At 36.8% G+C, this 21,048-nt stretch overlaps 2 protein-coding genes across 2 annotated transcripts in view; one reads left to right on the top strand and one right to left on the bottom strand.

The window, feature by feature from the left end:
• DNAJC1 (DnaJ heat shock protein family (Hsp40) member C1) overlaps nt 1–21,048 on the top strand; it is a 228,442-nt gene that overhangs the window by 104,347 nt on the left and 103,047 nt on the right. Inside the window, exon 8 of the mRNA XM_044228968.1 lies at nt 10,847–11,010. Within this exon, the coding sequence (XP_044084903.1) occupies nt 10,847–11,010 (164 nt within the window). The remainder of the gene's footprint in view (nt 1–10,846; nt 11,011–21,048) is intronic.
• LOC122892449 (sterol carrier protein 2-like) lies at nt 16,235–16,715 on the bottom strand. The gene has a single exon (XM_044228969.1). It carries the CDS (start codon nt 16,686–16,688, stop codon nt 16,260–16,262), a length of 429 nt encoding a protein of 142 aa, XP_044084904.1. The 5' UTR covers nt 16,689–16,715; the 3' UTR covers nt 16,235–16,259.

Below are 21,048 nucleotides of genomic sequence, written 5' to 3'. Positions count from 1 at the left end.
AGAGGTCAGTAATGTGAGGGAAATACTAATGTATTGACATATGACTAAAGATATAGAACCTAGTTTTTCTGAGTTCTTGTTTTCTCATTTTTCTGCCACTTTTTATATTAATGACATTTCAAATCTCCTTACTATTTTGATAACTTTTCTGACATCATCTGTATTTTTATCATTCTGTATTTTAAGTATAGTGCTCAAAACTGATTAAAACTTCCTCCTATCCTCTTCCAAGTTACATTCATTAATATCTACTGCGCTATTGTCTGAGCATTTCCAAGGAGAAATTCTCTGTGCCTGCTAGAAAAAGAAGGTAATGAGTTATTAAGATGTTGTGACTTTGCTCAGTTTGAACTCTTTTCCACTGTTTTCAAAACCATAGAGGTACAAGTGTTAATCAAGACCTAAAGAATTATCCTCAGGTTCATGGTCAAAGATCCCAAATCACTATTCAGCAAATGTGTCTTAGCATAATAAACACTTTTGCAATGTTTGACAGGAAGTATTTGATCTAAGTAACTGACTTATTAGTTGAATTATTTAGTGTAAGTTTCCAAATATATGAGAAGGTAGGCTACTTAGGCCAGAGTTTTTTGGTTTGTTTTTGTTTTTGTTGTTGGATCCAAACTCTGCATCATTTTGTTGACTAAGAGCATTAAATGGAAGAACCCCCCTTAAAATGATATTTAACTCATTTCTCATTCCTTTGACAATCAGGTTGAATACATTTTTCTTTTGAGAGGAAACCATTTCTCTTCAGTCACTAGACACTTAAGGTATCCATCATGGGTTTTACTTCTTTTTTGATTTGTTTATTTTGGATTTTGTTGTTTGATTTTTGTTGTTGTTTGGTTGGTTGGCTAGTTTTTGTTTCTAGCCTTTGTAAGGCTTGTTATTAAGAACCAATCTACCTTAATTGACAGAGAGAGATCACAAGTAGGCAGAGAGGCAGGCAGAGAGAGAGGAGGAAGCAGGCTCCCTGCGGAGCAGAGAGCCCGATGTGGGGCTCGATCCCAGGACCCTGAGATCATGACCTGAGCCAAAGGCAGCGGCTTAAGCCACTGAGCCACCCAGGCGCTCAAACTTACTAAATTTCAATAAGACTTACTCTTCCAAGGGAGACAAACCATAAGAGACTCTTAATCTAAGGAAACAAACGGAGGGTTGCTGGAGGGGAGGGGAGTAGATAGATGGGGTGACTGGGTGATGGGCATTGGGAGGGTATGTGTTGTAGTGAGTGCTGTGTATTGTGTAAGACTGATGAACCACAGACCTGTACCCCTGAAACAAATAATATGTTACATGTTAATAAAATAAAAATAAAGACTCTTCCAGCAAAAAGTCTTTATTTTTTTATTTAACTCAAGAATTTCCCTATAAAATTCATCATGCTGCTAAAAAAATTTCTTAGATTTGTGTTTCTTAGATGAACTGTGAATAGGGATGTGTTTATAACACCAAAATTGATGATAGCTGGGCGCATACTAATTACATAGAGTTTATTGAAACTAGAAATTTGCAGGAAAGATGAGGGTAGTTAGCAAATAGAGGTCTTTTTTTCCTTTAGACATGTTTTGAAAACACATTTTTTTAACATATGAAATATGTTGCCAAGTGCAAAATGTTAGATGCTACATTCTTAGCCTTGTATTAGTAAAGTAGCAAGAAATCAGTGAATATTTATAAGCTGTGGGTTTATTGGTTTTAGAAATTATGTTTGAAGATTTATGTTGTATATCTTTAAACTTTGTTTTTATATTTATATCTACAACTTTGTAAAAATACATAAGTATACATTCATATATATTATTTATTTTTTAGTGATATGTTCCTTCTCTTTTCCTTCATTGTCTCTATGCTTCCTCTTTTCTTTATCTCTACCCCCTATATACCTTGTAGGTGTTCATCTATATTTTTCTCCATGCTTTTATAATAATAATAAAATACATTTAGATGAATATGTATACACAAACATTTGTAGAGGTTTAAAGAGGCATTATTTTGTTTTGCAAATAGAGAATCTTACATGCTTTACTCCATCTTTTATTACTCAAACTCATAAAAATCTCTAAGTCAATTGGTATAGCTCTACTTCAGTATCTTTTGATGAAAATTTAATATTCCCTAGTATAGATGCATTCAGTCATTTCTCCTATTAATATACATTTACTAAGTTAACAGTTTTGTATCTCTATGAATAACAAATAACATACAGACATACATATATAACCATGTACTTATATACAATTATATTTTAATGCTTTTAAATAAGGAATTGCTGGAGAAAAAAAATTTTTTTTATTTTAACAGGTTCTCTTAGATCACTTCCCAAAAAGTCTGCAATATAATTCACATTTCCACCACCAATGTAGAGATCGCCCTTTCCCTGCCAACAGTACCTTTTCTTAAGATTTTTAAATTTCTGCCTATATGATAGGTATAAAATTGTATCATGTTATTGATTCAAACTGCATTTCTTTAACCGTTAGAGGTTAAAGATAAACCTTTAGAGATAAAGATAAACCTTTAGAGGGTATATCTTGTTTTTTGGCCATTTGGATTTGTTCTTTCGTGACTTTGCCCATTTTTTCTGTTGAGTGCTTATCCCCTCGTCAATTTATAGTATCTCCTTATATGTTCTGTATATCAGTCATCTGTTTGTACTTTGAATTGTACATATTCCTTTCAAATGTATTCTTTCTCTCTTGATTTGTTTATTCTGTCCTTTACCATTTCTATAGCATCTATATTTCTGTTTTAGTTAAGATTTCCTCATCCTTTAAATAGTACCTGTAGTTTTTTAGATTTATTTTTGCAAGATGTTTATTGTTTGGGTTTTTAAAGTCAAGTCTCTTATCTAACTGGAATCTATTTTTGTGTATTGTGTAAGATGATGGCCAGCTACCTTCAAATGGGTATTCAGTTGTGCCAGCATTTAAGCCTTTTCCCACTCAATTAAAATGTTTATGGATTCTCTGTTCTAGGAATTTATCTATTTCTATAACAATATTATATTAATTTTATTACATCAGCATTAGACAATATGCAAATACACAATGGTGAAGATATGATTATAAGAAATTTGACTATGGAATTTGACTATAACAATTAAGATTTAAATTGCTTCTCAATATGGACTCTAATCAAAAGGGCTTTAATGAAGAGTCCAGTTAAGAGCTCTATTGATAACTGCCTCTGATGCCATCAGATTAAATTTTGCATTTCTTAAAATATTGAAAAGATGAATGTATATACTATTTATCAAGAGCCACTTTTGAGGGGAACCTGGGTGGCTCATTTGGTTAAGCAGCTGCCTTTGGCTCTGGTCATGATTCCAGGGTTCTGAGATCGAGCCCTGCATCGGGCTCCCTGCTCAGCAGAGAGCGTGTTTCTCTCCCTCCCTCTGCCTGCAGCTATGTTTACTTGTGTTCTATCTCTAGCTCTCTGTCAAATAAATAAATAAAAATCTTTGAAAAAAAAAAAAAAAGCCACTTTTACACCAAGTGGTATGTTAGGGTTACATTATTTTCCACATAGCAACTTTAGAAGATTAGGTTTAGCTTTCTTTTTTCTTTTTTCTTTTTTTTTTTTTTTTTTTTTCCCAATTTATTTATTTTCAGAAAAACAGTATTCATTATTTTTTCACCACACCCAGTGCTCCATGCAAGCTGTGCCCTCTATAATACCCACCACCTGGTACCCCAACCTCCCACCCCCCCGCCACTTCAAACCCCTCAGACTGTTTTTCAGAGTCCATAGTCTCTCATGGTTCACCTCCCCTTCCAATTTACCCAAATTCCCTACTACTCTCTAACGCCCCTTGTCCTCCATGCTATTGGTTATGCTCCACAAATGAGTGAAACCATATGATAATTGACTCTCTCTGCTTGACTGATTTCACTCAGCATAATCTCTTCCAGTCCCGTCCATGTTGCTACAAAAGTTGGATATTCGTCCTTTCTGATGGAGGCATAATACTCCACAGTGTATATGGACCACATCTTCCTTATCCATTCATCCGTTGAAGGGCATCTTGGTTCTTTCCATAGTTTGGCGACTGTGGCCATTGCTGCTATAAACATTGGGGTACAGATGGCCCTTCTTTTCACGACATCTGTATCTTTGGGGTAAATACCCAGGAGTGCAATTGCAGGGTCGTAGGGAAGCTCTATTTTTAATTTCTTGAGGAATCTCCACACTGTTCTCCAAAGAGGCTGCACCAACTTGCATTCCCACCAACAGTGTAAGAGGGTTCCCCTTTCTCCACATCCTCTCCAACACATGTTGTTTCCTGTTTTGTTAATTTTGGCTATTCTAACTGGTGTAAGGTGATATCTCAATGTGGTTTTAATTTGAATCTCCCTGAGGGCTAATGATGATGAGCATTTTTTCATGTGTCTGATAGCCATTTGTATTTCTTGATTGGAGAAGTGTCTGTTCATATCTTCTGCCCATTTTTTGATGTGTTTGTCTGTTTCGTGTGGGTTGAGTTTGAGGAGTTCATTATAGATCCTGGATATCAACCTTTTGTCTGTACTGTCATTTGCAAATATCTTCTCCCATTCCGTGGGTTGCCTCTTTGTTTTTTTGACTGTTTCCTTTGCTGTGCAGAAGCTTTTGATTTTGATGAAGTCCCAGAAGTCTATTTTCGCTTTTGTTTCCTTTGCCTTTGGAGACGTATCTTGAAAGAAGTTGCTGTGGCTGATATCGAAGAGATTACTGCCTATGTTCTCCTCTAAGATTCTGATAGATTCCTGTCTCACGTTGAGGTCTTTTATCCATTTTGAGTTGATCTTTGTGTACGGTGTAAGAGAATGGTCGAGTTTCATTCTTCTACATATAGCTGTCCAGTTTTCCCAGCACCATTTATTGAAGAGACTGTCTTTTTTCCACTGTATATTTTTTCCTGTTTTGTCGAAGATTAATTGACCATAGAGTTGAGGGTCCATATCAGGGCTCTCTACTCTGTTCCACTGGTCTATGTGTCTGTTTTTATGCCAGTACCATGCTGTCTTGGTGATCACAGCTTTGTAATAAAGCTTGAAATCAGGTAAGGTGATGCCGCCAGCTTTATTTTTGTTTTTCAACGTTTCCTTAGCGATTCGGGGTCTCTTCTGATTCCATACAAATTTTTGGATTATTTGCTCCAGCTCTTTGAAGAATGCCGGTGGAATTTTGATCGGAATGGCATTAAAAGTATAGATTGCTCTAGGCAGTATAGACATTTTAACGATGTTTATTCTTCCGATCCAAGAGCATGGAATGGTCTTCCATCTTTTTGTGTCTTCTTCAATTTCTTTCATGAGTGTTCTATAGTTCCTCAAGTATAGATCCTTTACCTCTTTAGTTAGGTTTATTCCCAGGTATCTTATGGTTCTTGGTGCTATAGTAAATGGAATCGATTCTCTAATTTCCCTTTCTGTATTTTCCTTGTTAGTGTATAAGAAAGCCACTGATTTCTGCACATTGACTTTGTATCCTGCCACGCTGCTGAATTGCTGTATGAGTTCTAGTAGTTTGGGGGTGGAGTCTTTTGGGTTTTCCATATAAAGAATCATGTCATCTGCGAAGAGAGAGAGTTTGACTTCTTCATTACCAATTTGGATACCTTTTATTTCTCTCTGTTGTCTGATTGCTGTTGCTAGGACTTCTAATACTATGTTGAACAAGAGTGGTGAAAGTGGGCATCCTTGTCTTGTTCCTGATCTCAACGGGAAGGCTGCAAGCTTTTTCCCATTGAGGATGATATTTGCTGTGGGTCTTTCATAGATAGATTTGATGAGGTTCAGGAATGTTCCCTCTATCCCTATACTTTGAAGCGTTTTAATCAGGAACGGATGTTGGATTTTGTCAAATGCTTTTTCTGCATCAATTGAGAGGACCATGTGGTTCTTCTCTCTTCTCCTATTAATTTGTTGTATCACATTGATTGATTTACGAATGTTGAACCATCCTTGTAGCCCAGGGATGAATCCCACCTGATCATGGTGGATAATCTTTTTAATGTGTTGTTGGATCCTGTTGGCTAGGATCTTGTTGAGAATCTTAGCATCCATATTCATCAGTGATATTGGTCTGAAATTCTCCTTTTTGGTATGGTCCTTGCCTGGTTTGGGGATCAGGGTAATGCTGGCTTCATAGAAAGAGTCTGGAAGTTTTCCTTCTGCTTCAATTTTTTGAAACAGCTTCAGGAGAATAGGTGTTATTTCTTCTTGGAAGGTTTGGTAGAATTCCCCAGGGAATCCGTCAGGTCCTGGGCTCTTGTTTTTTGGGAGATTTTTGATCACTGCTTCAATCTCGTTATTAGATATCGGTCTATTCAGGTTGTTGATTTCTTCCTGGTTCAATTTTGGTAGTTTATATTTTTCCAGGAATGCATCCATTTCATCAAGGTTGCTAAGCTTATTGGCATATAACTGTTCGTAGTAACTTCTGATGATTGTTTCTACTTCCTTGGTGTTAGTTGTGATCTCTCCCCTTTCATTCATAATTTTATGAATTTGGGATTTCTCTCTTTTCTTTTGGATTAGTGTAGCCAGTGGCTTATCGATCTTATTGATTCTTTCAAAAAACCAGCTTCTAGTTTCATTGATACGTTCTACTGTATCTCTGGTTTCTCCCTCATTGATCTCAGCTCTAATCTTGATGATTTCCCTTCTTATGTGTGGAGTTGGTTTGATTTGTTGTTGATCCTCCAGTTCTTTAAGGTGTAGAGACAGCTGGTGTGTTCTGGATTTTTCAATTTTTTTGAGCAAGGCTTGGATGGCTATATATTTTCCCCTTAGGACCGCCTTTGCTGTATCCCATAGGTTTTGGACCGAAGTGTCTTCATTCTCATTGGTTTCCATGAATTGTTTCAGTTCTTCTTTGATCTCCTGGTTGATCCAAGCATTCTTAAGCAAGGTGGTCTTTAGCTTCCAGGTGTTTGAGTTCCTTCGGAACTTTTCCTTGTGATTGAGCTCCAGTTTCAAAGCATTGTGATCTGAGAATATGCAGGGAATAATCTCAGTCTTTTGGTATCGGCTGAGTCCTGATTTGTGACCCAGTATGTGGTCTATTCTGGAGAAGGTTCCGTGTGCACTTGAGAAGAATGTGTATTCTGCTGTTTTAGGGTGGAATGTTCTGTATATATCTATGAGGTCCATCTGGTCCAATGTGTCGTTCAATGCTCTTGTTTCTTTATTGATTTTCTGCTTCGATGATCTGTCTAATTCTGAAAGAGGCGTGTTAAGATCACCTACGATTAGTGTATTCATATCAATATGACTCTTTATCTTGATTAACAGTTTTCTTAAGTAATTGGCTGCTCCCATATTGGGAGCATAGATATTTACAATTGTTAGATCATCTTGGTGGATAGTCCCTTTAAGGATTATGTAGTGTCCTTCTGTATCTCTGACTACAGTCTTTAGTTTGAAGTCTAATTTATCTGATATGAGAATCGCTACCCCAGCCTTCTTTTGAGTCCCATTGGCATGAAAGATGCTTCTCCACCCCTTCACTTTCAGTCTGCGTGTATCTTTAGGTTCAAAATGGGTCTCTTGTAGACAGCATATGGATGGGTCCTGTCGTTTTATCCAATCTGCAACCCTGTGCCGTTTTATGGGTGCATTGAGGCCATTCACATTGAGAGTGATTATTGATAGATACGTTTTTATTGACATCGAGTTACCTTTGAAGTCTTTCTTTCTGTAGACTGTCTCTATATTTCTGTTCAATGCTATTCTTGGGATTTTTCCTCTTTTATAGAACCCCCCTTAATATTTCCTGCAGTATCGGCTTGGTGGTTGCATAGTCTTTTAAGTCCTGCCGGTCTTGGAAACTCTTTATCTCTCCATCCATTTTGAATGTCAGTCTTGCTGGATAAAGTATTCTTGGCTGCATGTTCTTCTCATTTAGTGCCCTGAATATATCTTGCCAGCCTCTTCTGGCTTGCCAGGTCTCTGTGGACAGGTCTGACGTTATTCTGATGGGCTTCCCTCTGTAAGTAAGGAGCCTCTTTGCCCTGGCAGCTTTCAAGAGATTATACCTACAATTATAATTTCTCAATTTGACTATCAGGTGTCGTGATGTTTTTTTGGAGTGTATAATCTTGGGTGGAGACCGTTCAGCCTCTAGTACATGAACGCTGGTTTCATTCGCGAGATTCGGAAAGTTTTCATGAAGGACTTGTTCCACGACATCTTCTAGACTTCTTTCTTTCTCCTCCCCTTCAGGAATTCCAATAATTCTGACGTTGGAACGCTTCATGGCATCACTTATTTCCCTAATTCTGCTTTCGTGGGATCTAAGCTGTTTGTTCCAGGCTTCCTCCTGATCCTTTCTCTCTATCTGTTTGTCTTCCAGATCACTAATTCTATCTTCTGTCTCAGTTACCCTAGCTTTGAGAGAGTTTAGATTGGATTGGAACTCATTGAGAGCATTGTGGACCTCCTCCCTGGTAGCTTTAAGCTCCGCCCTAACATTGTGAACATCCTGTCTGGTCGCTTTCAGTTCAGCTCTAATCAATTCTGTTTGGTCATCCATGGCTTTCTCCAACCTAGCTATTGCCTGGATAATTGTTAGCCTGAATTCTCTTTCCGACATATTGTCTATGTTGATAGCCGTTAGCTCTGTTGTGGAAGGTCCATCCTCTGTATTTTTCTTCTGTTGGGCATTCCTCCTCCTAGTCATTTTGGTGGGAGAAGACTGAACAGATGTAGCTGGATGTATCAACTCTGGTGCAGTCAAGGTGCACCCTGGAACACTTCCTGATCTCCGTCTCAGAAGCCTCAGTCTGGGTGCAGAAGCTGAATAAATTCCCCCTTGGATGCTGGCAGTGCAGGTTCCAAGTTAAAGACCCTGGGGGCGCAGGATCTTTTGCTCGTCCCCAAAGCCAAGGCAGTGGCGGCTCTCTGGGAGCTCCTGACCGCCAGAGAGGTTCCAAGCAGCGATCGCACACTGAGATTTTGCCGCTGGCCGGGGCTGGGAGTGCCCAGCTTGCGCGCACCTCTTTTCAGAGGCGGCTGTGGGTCGGGCGCGCGTCTGGGGCACTGAGAACGGGGCGCTGGTCCGTAAGCCGCAGGCTGGGCTTTTGCGCGCCTCTGTCCGGGGAAGAGTTTCGCGGGCGCGAGGCTTAGACTTTGAAACAATGGCCCGGGTCTAGAAGCGCCCCAGGGCCTTAGAAACCCAGGAGAGCTGGAGCGACGTTCACACGCATCTCAAGCTTTGTGGTAGGGCTAGCGTGCGTTCTGCAGACCGGCTCCCATCCCCTCACAGGAGCCGGAACCCCGCGCTCTGGGGCACGCTGGCGGCTTAGGGACCAGGAGCCGGTTTCTCCGCCGCACTCTCTCTGCCTCCGCGCCGGGGAGGCCGTCTGGGATCGGGGACTCAAGCCCCTGTCCCTAGCTGCCCCGATTCCCACAGTTTGCCCCCGCGATCCTTTGCTCTTTTGGAGTGCTTTCAACCAGTCTCCGAGTTAATGCTGGTCCCCAGACGCAGGGCACTCTCGCTCGTATCGGGGTATTACTTTCCCACCGGTCGCCTCTGGTGTCTCCCTCCCCCTTTTGTTTATCTTCCGATCTCAGTCCGCCGTTCCCATTCCTCTTTACCTGCTCACTGGCGTCTTCTGCCCCTGTAGAGATCCAGACGTGTATAATTCTGATCTCAGGCTGATTTCATGGGTGATCAGAGTTCTTTGGTAGGTAATCAGCTCACTTTGGGGTACCAGCTGAAAAGACGCCTCTTCCTAGTACCCCGCCATCTTGTCCCCCACCTCTTTTTTTTTTTTAAGATTTATTTATTGGGCGCCTGGGTGGCTCAGTGGGTTGGACCGCTGCCTTCGGCTCAGGTCATGATCTCAGGGTCCTGGGATCGAGTCCCGCATCGGGCTCTCTGCTCAGCGGGGAGCCTGCTTTCTCCTCTCTCTCTCTCTCTGCCTGCTTCTCTGCCTACTTGTAATCTCTCTCTGTCAAATAAATAAATAAAATCTTAAAAAAAATTTTTTATTTATTTATTATTTGACAGACAGAAATCACAAAGAGGCAGAGAGGCAGACAGAGAGAGAGGAGAAAGCAGGCTCTCCGCCGAGCAGAGAGCCCGATGCGGGACCCGATCCCAGGACTCTGGGATCACGACCCGAGCTGAAAGCAGAGGCTTTAACCCACTGAGCCACCCAGGCGCCCCGGGTTTAGCTTTCTTTTACAGATGAGAAGATAGACACTTGTTCTAAGAGTTAAGTTACTTGCCCAATATTATGTCACTATTACAACCAGGGTTTTTTCATTGTGACAGTATGAAATGTTTCATAAAAAGTACTTTGAAAACTAAAGGTATATACAAATTGATGTGGTGGTTATATCATGATCATCCTCTCATCATTAGTATCTCTGAGTTTTATTTAATAACAATGCAGTAGCTAAAGCACAATAAAACAGCTAGCTATTTATAGCAAAGCAATTATAATTTTTTTAACCCCTTTCACCCATTTCTCCCATTCCCCTCACCCACCTCGGACAATCACCAATCTGTTCTCTGTATCTGTGAGCTGGGTTTTTTGCAGGGGTTGGTTTGGTTTGGTTTTTTGTTTGTTTTTGTTAAGATCCCCCATATAGGAGAGATCATATGGTATTTGTCTCTCTGTATCTGACTTATTTCACATAGTATAATCCCCTTGTGGTCCATCCATACTGTTGCAAATGGCAAGATTTTATTCCTTTTTATGGCTAAATTATATTCCATTGTATATAACTCTGTTTTAATGAAAGAACAGTATGTATATGTTTTTTCAAGGTACGGTATATGAGTAGACTGTTAAAAATTCTTTTCTTTCTTAACAATTCTCATAATTGATTCTCTTAAACATTTTTAGAACAGAAGAAAGTTAAAGTAAAAAAGCCAAAACCTGAATTTCCTGTATATACACCTTTAGAAAGTGCATATATTCAGTCTTATGATCATGGAACTTCTATAGAAGAAATTGAGGAACAAATGGATGATTGGCTGGAAAACAGAAACAAAACACAGAAAAAGCAGGTAAATAAACTTTTGAAAATTTATTTTAATTGAATAAAATAGAGAAAAGTACATAAAATATATAAAGACACAGCTCAGTGAATTGTCATAAGGTGAACCAAGTTAACTGTTGCCAAGATCAAGAAGATCTAGAACACTGCCATTGGCCAGAAGCCTCCCTCATTCTTCCTCCTGGTCTCTACCTTCCTTTTCTTCCACAAAGATAAAACTGTCCTGACTTCTAACATCATAGATTAGTTTTACCTGCTGTTTGAAGTTTCTAAATGGAATCATCCTGTTTTAGTCCATTCAGGCTGCTATAACAAAAATATAATAGACTGGGTGGCTTAAACAACAAACATTTATTTCTCACAGTTCTGAAGACTGGGAAGTCCAAGATCAAGACGCCGGCAGATTCGGTGTCTGGTGAGGGCACTCTTCCTAATTCATAGACAGCAGTCTTCTCGCTGTGTCCTCACATGGCAGAAGAGGTGAGAGAGCTCTCTGGGGTCTCTTTTATAAGTACACTAATCCCATTCATGAGGGCTCCACCCTCAGGATCTAATCATCTCCCAAAGGCCCTACCTCCTAATATCATCACATTGGGGGTTAGGATTTCAACATATGATTTTGGGGAACACAAACATTCAGTCCATAACACATTCCATGTGTACTCTTTTACATCTACTTTCCTCCATTTGGTATTGTATTTGTAAGATTTGTCCATTGTTGTGTGTAGCAGTAGGTTTTTCATTTTCATTAATGTGTCATAGTCCATTTAGAAATATAGAATTTTCTGTTGAAAATTGTGCTTTTTCCAGTTTTTGGCTACAATAAATAATTTTCATGTGAACGTTGCTGTACTTTAGTATGCATATGTGTGAATTTCTATTTTGAAGTTAAGTTGCAGTAAAGCTCAACTTTACTTCTAAACAGTTTTTTAAAATGTTTTTTATCAATTTATACTTTAGCAGCAGGATATGAAAATTCCAGTTACTCTACATTCTTGCCAACACTTGGTCAAGTCTTTTATATTTTAACCATTCTGGTAGGTATATAGTGATATCTAATTATGGTTTAATTTGCATATTCTTTGACCAATAAGATTGAATGAACAATTTTTCTTATGTTTATTGGACCCTAATAATTTCCTATGTGAAGTCTTTTCAAGTATTTTTTTTAATTGGGTTGCGTGTGTTTTCTCATACTGATTTGTGAAGAGTTCTTTATATATTTCATAAATAGATCTTCTACACATATTTTATTCAACTCTGGCTTGCCGTTTCACTCTCTTAATGGTGTATTTTGATGACTAAATTATTAATTTTAATCGTCATGCTTTTCCTTTCCTTTCCATATTTGATGTTTTTTGTGTTGTGTTTAAGAAATCTTTTCTTACCTCAAAGTCATAAAAATTCTACAAACTTTAATGTTCTGTTTTTCACATTAAATCAATAGTCTGAAATTTATTTTTGTGTTTAGGGTGAAGTAATACTTAAGTATAAATTTTTTTCAAAAGTTTTCCAAAGCAGCTGACTCACTTAATGAAAATACTGCCTCTTACAGCTCTACAAATACCATCTTTATTTAAAACAAGTGTTCATAACTGTGTGGGTCTGTTTTCAGGCTTTCTACTTTGTTTCTCTTAGTCTTGTGCATCTTGTGCCAATACCTTACATCATAATTTGCTGTAGCTTTATAATAAGAACGTGGTGCAATAACTCTTCAGCTCATTTTTCCTTCTGTAAGATTACCACTTTATGTTTTCATATAAATTTTCAAAGTAGCTTGTCATTTTCCACAAATTACTCAGCTGAAGTACTCAATTTAGGGTATATTGAAAATATGTAGGTCAGTTTTAGAAGAATTGATACTGAGACAGCATTGATTCTAAAAACCATGAATAAATGTAAAATATTTTTTGATACTGTGTTACAACTTTTTGTGTGCAAATATTGCATATTTTCCCCTTGGATTTATTCCTGGGTATTTAGTGTTTTTAGATGACACCATAAATGATATTGCTTCTAAATTTCACTTTCTAATTCTATATGGTATATACAAATATAATTGATTTTTCTATAATTGCCTTATATCCAGTCACCTTGCTAAGCTTATTTTTCAGTTCTATTTATCTGTATATTATACATTTCTTTTGTACTAATTAGGATCTCTAATACATGTAGAATAGAAGTGATTATACCAAGTATCCTTGTTTCATTTTCAATCTCAAAAACTTACAGCATTGAAAGTTTGTATTTCATCATTGAAATTATTTCTTAAAATTGTATTATTTCATTATTAAATATGATGTATGTTGCCAGCTTTTTATAGAATTTTTTTAAAGATTTTATTATTTATTTGACAGACAGAGATCACAAGTAGGCAGAGAGGCAGGCAGAGAGAGAGAGAGAGAGGGGAGGAAGCAGGCTCCCTGCTGAACAGAGAGCCCGAAGTGGGGCTCCATCCCAGGACCCTGGAACCAAAGGCAGAGGAGGCCCTAACCCACTGAGCCACCCAGGCGCCCCTACAATTTTTTTATTGAGATATATTTCACATTACAAAATTCACCATTTAAAATCACATACATTTTAGTGGTTTTTAGTTTTTCACTATGTTGTGCAACTACCTAATTTGAGAACATTTTCATCACACCAAAAAAAGTAAAATAACCCTCTACCTGTTAGCAGTAAGTTCCAATTCTCAACCTCTGCTTCTATGACAACCACTGATCTACTTTCCATCCCTGTGGATTTACCTATTATAGACATTTCATGTAATTACAATCATGCAATATGTTTTCAAGGTTCATCCATGCTGTAGCATTTAACAGTGATAATGGTGCAGTTCTTATTTCTTTATTCCTTTGTATGGGACATATTGTGTTTTTTCCTTTGCTGGCCTTGTAATTTTTGTTGTTTTTATTGAAGACCAGATATTATTGAATATTATAACTTGGCAATTCTAGAAACCAGATTCTCTCTCCTTTCTAGGTTTTGTTGTTATTTGGTCTAATTGTAGTTGTTTGTTTAGTACTTTTTTTAACTAATTTTATGAAGTCTGTATTTTTTGTCATGTGTGGCCACTGAAATCTGTTTCATTAGCTTAGTGACAGAGTTTCCTTAAATGTCTAGAGCCCAAAATTCTTCCAGTCCATGCAAAGTTTATGTGTAGGTATTGGAGATGCCTTCCATATTCAACCTTGGTTATGGAAGGCTGTAAACCAACCCTGCCTTAGCCTTTACTTTGTGTTTCCAAAGACACTCAAGGTCATCAGTTAGTGAGAACTTTGTCATTTTCATGTCTTCTTTGAGCATTCTCACAGCACTGAGCATGCACATAGACTTCTAGATTCCCCGGGATATCAGAGCATCCCATTCCTCAGCTTTCCTCCCAAGCTTTTTAGTTAATCTGTTGTTTTCCCAGCTATTTTCTGTCACCTCAGTCAGCAGTGGCTAAGATATTAGCCTGTAAAAGTTTTCAGCAAATGCCTGTAGGGAAGCAGCCTTAGAATTAGGCCAGTTTTGAAATAGGGAAAATAAAGACAAGCTTTTTGAACCCGTATTCCAGGGAACCACCAGACAGGTTAGGACAAATACTCATCATTCTTTGCAGATTAGCTCATTCTGCACCTGCCATGATTAGAAATCAGTTATTATTTTTAGAGGCAGTGATGAGCTATACGATAGAAGATAGGACTGGGGTCCGTTAAACTGCCACAAAGTTTGTTGTGCTTTTTTTTAATTGAAGTATAATTGACATACAATGTAATATTAGTTTCAAGTGTACAACATACTGACTCAGCATTGTGTACATTACTCTATACTGTGCCCGGTAAGTCACCATCTGTCACCATACAACACTGTTATGGTATTATGGACTACATTTCTTTACTGTACTTTTATCTCTGTGACTTAATTATTTTATAACTTAAGTTTGTACCTCTTAATCTCCTTCATCTATTTTGCCCATCTCCCAACATCCCTCCCCTCTGGCAACCACCAGTTTGTTTTCTGTATTTAAGAGTCTGTTTGTTTGTTTTGGTTTTTAGGTTACACATATAAGTGAAATCATATGGTATTGTTTTTCTCTGTCTGACTTATTTCACTAAGCATAATTCCCTTTAAGGCCATTCCTGTTGTCACAAATGGCAAGATCTCTTTTTTATGGTTAAGTAATATTTCATTGTACGCATGTGTGTGTGTATTGTGTGTGTGAGTATTGTGTGTCCGTCTATAAATAGACACTTAGCCATATCTTTGCCATTGTAAATAATGCTGCAGTAAACTGAGAGTGCATGCATATATCTTTGAATTAGTATTTTTATTTCTTTGGGCAAATGCCCAGTATTAGAATTACTGGATTACATGGTATTTATATTTTTAATGTTTCAAGGAACTGCCATACTGTTTTCCATATCAACTGTGCCAATTTACATTCCTACTAACAGTACACAAATGTTCCCTTTTCTCCACATCTTCATCAACATTTGTTACTTCTTGTCATTGTGGTACTAGCCATTTCTAACAGGTGAAAGATGATAACTCATTTGGTTGTTTTTTTTTAAAAGCTGTGCATCTCAAAGCGAGCTTTATTTGTTCAATTATTTTTAACAACAGCGTTTTATGACCAATACACTGATTTTTTTTTCAAGAAGGAAAGTCATTTTTTAAAAATGTTTTTATTTTAAAAATAGGCCTGCATTCAGTTGTAGATTTTTTTCCCCCAGACTCTGATCAGATTTATTTTGATTTGGGAAAAAATACCATTCGGTGGCATGAAATGCAAAATTTCAGTCTTTTTTAAAATATCTCAGAACAGAGTTTTAAAAACTATTAATGGAAAATAGATTAAGTGCATAACACTAATTACTGGTTAGCTCCTGGCATTCGGTTTCTTCCCTAGTTCTCCAGAGGAAAACTTAAGTTGAATCTTCAGCAGAATGATCTTTAAATATACTTTATAAGCAAAATGAGAGCTTTTGTTTATATAGTTTTTAGATTTTACTGTTCCTAATTTTATTCCGAAACTCAATGTTACCCCAAACCATAATTACCGTATTAACTTTATAATGCACAGTTGTATGCAATTCAGCTAGCAGTAGTACATCACCAGGCTCTGTCCACCCAGAGCTTCGGAAAACAGGACTGGTCAAACCCATTTAAAAACAAATCTCACACTATTTGCCAGTGTGTAGTTTCCGTCTAAGTTCTGACAATGAAGTATATAGAAAGAGATCTATATATCTCATCTTAATTTGCAAAAGTTCTTCACAGCTTAGCTTTGCCCGGCTGAAGCTGAAGATTTTGTAACTTCATAGCCAGACCCATGTTGCCAGTGACTTTCAATTTGCCTTGAAAGAAGGCTGTCTGAGGATTCATTTTACCAGTCATCAAAGCCAGGAAGTCGGAGTCAGCCATTGTGCTTGTGCAGTCAGCCTTCTTATCTGAGTTAGGAAGCACTGACCCTTTGCCGTTCTTCACATCCACCACCCAGGTGGCTTCTTTACCCTCAGGGCCATCCTTCACCTTGAAGGCAAAAATACCGATTTTCTTCACAAACTGTTCCCCTTCCTCTTCAAGCTTCTTCTCAATCTCCTTAAAGACAAAATTTGCCTTAAATCCATCAACCGCAGAGCTGGTTGGAACAGCCTCAATTGGAGGAGTTCTAAAAGAACTGGCAGCTTCAGGAAAACCCATCCTGTAGATCGTCACAACCACAGCTCCTCCGATCACTCATTTGGTTTTGATTTGCATTTCCCTGATGAGGAGTGATACTGACCATCTTTTCATGTGTCCGTTGGCGATCTGCATGTCTTTCTAGGAAAAATTATCTACTCAGGTCCTCTGTTTTTTTCATTGTAATGTTGGGATTTTTTTGGTGTTGTAGAAGTTCTTTGTGTATTTTAATATTAACCCTCATGGGATATATCATTTGCAAATATCTTCTCCCATCCTGTGGGTTACCTTTTTGTTTTGTTGATGGTTTCCTTTGCAGTACAAAGCTCTTTATTTTGGTGTCATCCCAATAGTTTATTTTTCTTTTTGTTTCCCTTGCCTGAGGAGACATATTCATAAATATATTGCTAAGGCCAATATCTAAGAGTACTGCCTATGTTTTCTTTTAGGAGTTTCCTAGTTTCAGGTCTCACATTTAGGCCTTTAATCCATTTTGAGTTTACTTTTGTGTGTGGGATAAGAAAGTGGGCCACTTTCATTCTTTTATGGGTAGCTGTCCACTTTTCCCAGCATCATTTATTGAAGAGACTGTCTTTTCCTCATTGTATATTCTTGCATCTTTTGTCCTAAATTAATTGACTGTATAAGTAGGGTTTATTTCTGGGTTCTCTATTTGTTGATCTCTGTGTCTGTTTTTGTGCCAGTACCATATTGTTTTGAACTGTAGCTTTGTAGTATAGTTTGAAATCTGGAATTGTGATACCTCCAGCTTTGCTCTTTCTCAAGATTGCTTTGGGTATTTTTTGGGTTGCATACAAATGTGATGATTATGCTAGTTCTGTGAAATATGCTGTTGGTGTTTGATGGAGATCGCATTTAATCTATAGATTGCTTTTGATAGTATGGACATTTTAACAATATTAATCCTTCCAATCCATGACATGATTTATCATTCCGTTTGTGTCATTTTCATTTTTTTTTTATGAATGTCTTATATTTTTCACAGTACAAGTCTTTTTCAGGACTATGTTGAGTAAAAGAAGTGAGAGTAGACACCGTCATCCATGTTAAAGGAGGCACTTTCAGTTTTTCACTTTTGCGTATGATGTTACCTATGGTTTTGTCCTACTTGATTGTGGTAAATGATTTTTTTAATGTATTGTTGAATTTGGCGCGATAATGTATATTGAGGATTTTAGCATCTATGTTCATCAGAGATATTGCCTTGTAGTTCTCTTTCTTTGTAGTGTCTTCGTCTGGTTTTGATATCACAGTAATGTTACCCATTCATAGAATGAATTTGGAACTTTTCCTTCCTTTCTATTTTTTGGAAAGTCAGAGAAGAACAGTATGAACTCTTCTTTAAATGTTTATTAAAATTCACCTGTGAAGCCATCTGGTCCTGGACTTTTGTTTATTGGGAGTTTTTTTTATTACTGATTCAGTTTCATTGCTGGTAATCCATCTGTTCAAATTTTCTATTAATTCATGATTCAATTTTGGAAGAGTCTGTGTTTCTAGGAATTTATCTATTTCTTCTATGTTGTCCAATTTGTTGGCATATGATTTTGCATAATCTTCTTTATAATTCTTTGTATTTCTGTGATGTCAGTTGCTATTTATTTTCCTTTATTTCTGATTCTACTTATTTGAGTCCTGTCTTTATTTCTGATGAGTCTGACTAAAATCCTATCAATTTTGTTCATCTTTTCAAAAAACCAGCTTTTGGTTTCATTGAGCTTTTCTATTGTTGGGGGCGGGGGTTGGTTCTATCTTCTGCTTCATTTATCTGCTCCAGTCTTTATTATTTCTTTCCTTGTTCTAGCTTTGACTTTTGTTGGTTCTTCTTTTCTCCTTTCTATACCTATAGGGTTAAACTGTTTGAGATTTTTCTTGTTTCTTTTTTTATTAAGTATTTCACTTTAATTCTAGTATAGTTAATATACAGTGTTATATTAGTTTCAGGGATACAATATAGTGATTCAACAATTCTATACATTACTCAGTGTTCATCATGATAGGTGTACTCTTTAATGCCTATCACCTATTTTACCCATTCCTCCCTCTACCTTCCCTCTGGTAACCGTTAGTTTGTTCTTTATAGAGTCTGTTTCTTGGTTTGTCTCTCTTTTTTCTTCCGTTGCTCCTTTGTTTTTCTTAAATTCTCCATGTGAGTGAAGGGATTTTTCTTGTTTCTTGAGGTAGGCAGGTATTGCTGTAAACTTCTTCTTTGGAACTTTTTAAACTGTATCTCAAAGATTTAGAACCACTGTGGTTTTGTTTTCATTTGTCTCCATGTATTTTTTAATATTGTCTTTGATTTTTTCATTGACAAATCGATTATTTAGTAGCATGTTTTTCCCATCTCCACACATTTGTGTTTTTTCCAGTTTTTTTTTTTTTTCCTGTAATTGATTTCTAGTTTTATACTGTTGTGGTCAGAAAAAGTAATTGTGGGAAGCCTGGATGACTCAGTCAGTTGAGCACCCAGCTTTTGATTTGGGCTCAGGTCATGATCTCAGGGATGTGAAATTGAGCTCTGCACTGGGTTCCACAGTCAGCATGGAGTCTGCTTGAGATTCTCTCTCTCCCTCCCCCACCCTACTCATGCACACACACACTCCTTCAAATAAATAAATCTTTGAAAAAAAAAAGAATAGATAATTCATATGATTTCAGTCTTAAACTTATTGAGATTTGTGGTTAATATATGATCTATCTGGGAAAATGTTTCATGTGTACTTGAAAAGTATGTGTATTCTTCTGTTTTGGGATGGAATGTTCTGTATGTATGTTAAGTCTGTCTGTTTTAATGTGTTGTTCAAAGCCACTGTTTCCTTCTGTTGATTATCTATCTGTCTGAATGATGTATCCGTTGGTGTAAGTAGAGTGTTAACTATTATTGTATTACTACTATTATTGCATTACTATCAATTTCTCCTTTTATGTTTGTTAATATTTGTTTTAGGTATTTAGGTGCTCATATGTAGGGTGCATCCTCTTACTGGATTGATTCTTTTATCATTATTTAGTGCAATTCTTTGTCTCTTACTGCGGTCTTTGTTTTAAAGTCTATTTTGTTTGATACAAGTATTGCTGCCCCAGGTTTTTTCTCATTTCCATTTGCATGGTCCCTTCACTTTCAATCTGTGTGTGTCTTTAAGTCTGAAGTGAGTCTCTTGTAGACAGCATGTAGTTGATTTTTGTTTTTTTAATCCTTACAGTCATTCCTAGGTCTTACTGGAATATTTAGTCCATTTACATTTAAAGTAATTATTTATAAGTCCTTCTCTGTTCCTTTCTTCTTCTTTAGCTCTCTTCCTTGCAATTTGATAACTTTCTTTAGCATTATAATTGGATTCTTTTCCTTTACTTTGTGTATCTGTTAGGAGTTTTTAATTTCTGTTTACCATTGGATTCATATTTAGTATCTTATATGTATTGCAATGTATGTTAAATTGATGGTATCTTAAGTTTGGACATGTTCACTAAATTTTTATACCCCCTTCCACATTTTATGTATCAATGTCCCATTTTACATATTTTTGTGTGTCCCTTGATTAGTTTTTGTAGATACAGTTGATTTATTGGTTTTGTATTTTAACCTCCACATTGGCTTTATAAATTACTGATCTATTATCTTTACTATATTTACTATTACTATTGCTATTGCTGTATGCTATTACTATATTTGTATATAAATTATAAATTATATATATAACTTATATATATTATATCATTATAAAATATAAATTATATATTATATTTGTATATAGTATATAAAATATGCTATATTTGCTATTACTATTGCTATATGCTATTACTAATATTACTACATTACTATATTTGCTTTTACCTGTGAAATTTTTTCCTTTCATCATTTTGTTCTAGTTTTGGCCTTTTCTTTCCATTTAAAGAATTCCTTTTAACATTTCTTTAAGGGTTTTTTAGTGGTGATGAACTTTAACTTCTGTTTGGGAAACTATCTTTCCTTCTATTGTGAATGATAACCTGGCAAGGTAGAGTATTCTTGGTTGTAGGTTTTCAAATTTTCAACACTTTGACTATATCATACCACTTTCCTATGGCCTGCAAAATTTCTACTGAAAAATTAGTTGATAGTCTTATAGATTTGGTTTATTTTGTGTTTTGTTTTGTGTATAACTCTTCTCTCTTACTGCTTTTTAAATTCCCTCTTTAGTATTACTCTTTACCATTTTCATTATATGTCTTGGTGTGGACATTCTTGGGTTCATTTTGCTATGGGGTTTGTGCTTTCCAGACCTAGACATCTGTTGCCTTCCCAGATTAGGGAATTTTTCAGTTATTATTTCTGTAAGTATGTTTTCTGTCCTCTTTTCTTTCTCCTCTCCTAGGATCC

This window comes from Neovison vison, chromosome 12 (genome assembly GCF_020171115.1).
Source record: "Neovison vison isolate M4711 chromosome 12, ASM_NN_V1, whole genome shotgun sequence".
NCBI classification, from domain to species: Eukaryota; Metazoa; Chordata; class Mammalia; order Carnivora; family Mustelidae; genus Neogale; species Neogale vison.
Note: the sequence above shows the minus strand (reverse complement) of the source record. Positions and strands in the feature narration are given on the sequence as shown.

What these genes read in the sequence shown, in the direction of transcription:
- LOC122892449 (XM_044228969.1), bottom strand. Translation starts at nt 16,688, where the DNA reads ATGGGTTTTCCTGAAGCTGCCAGTTCTTTTAGAACTCCTCCAATTGAG.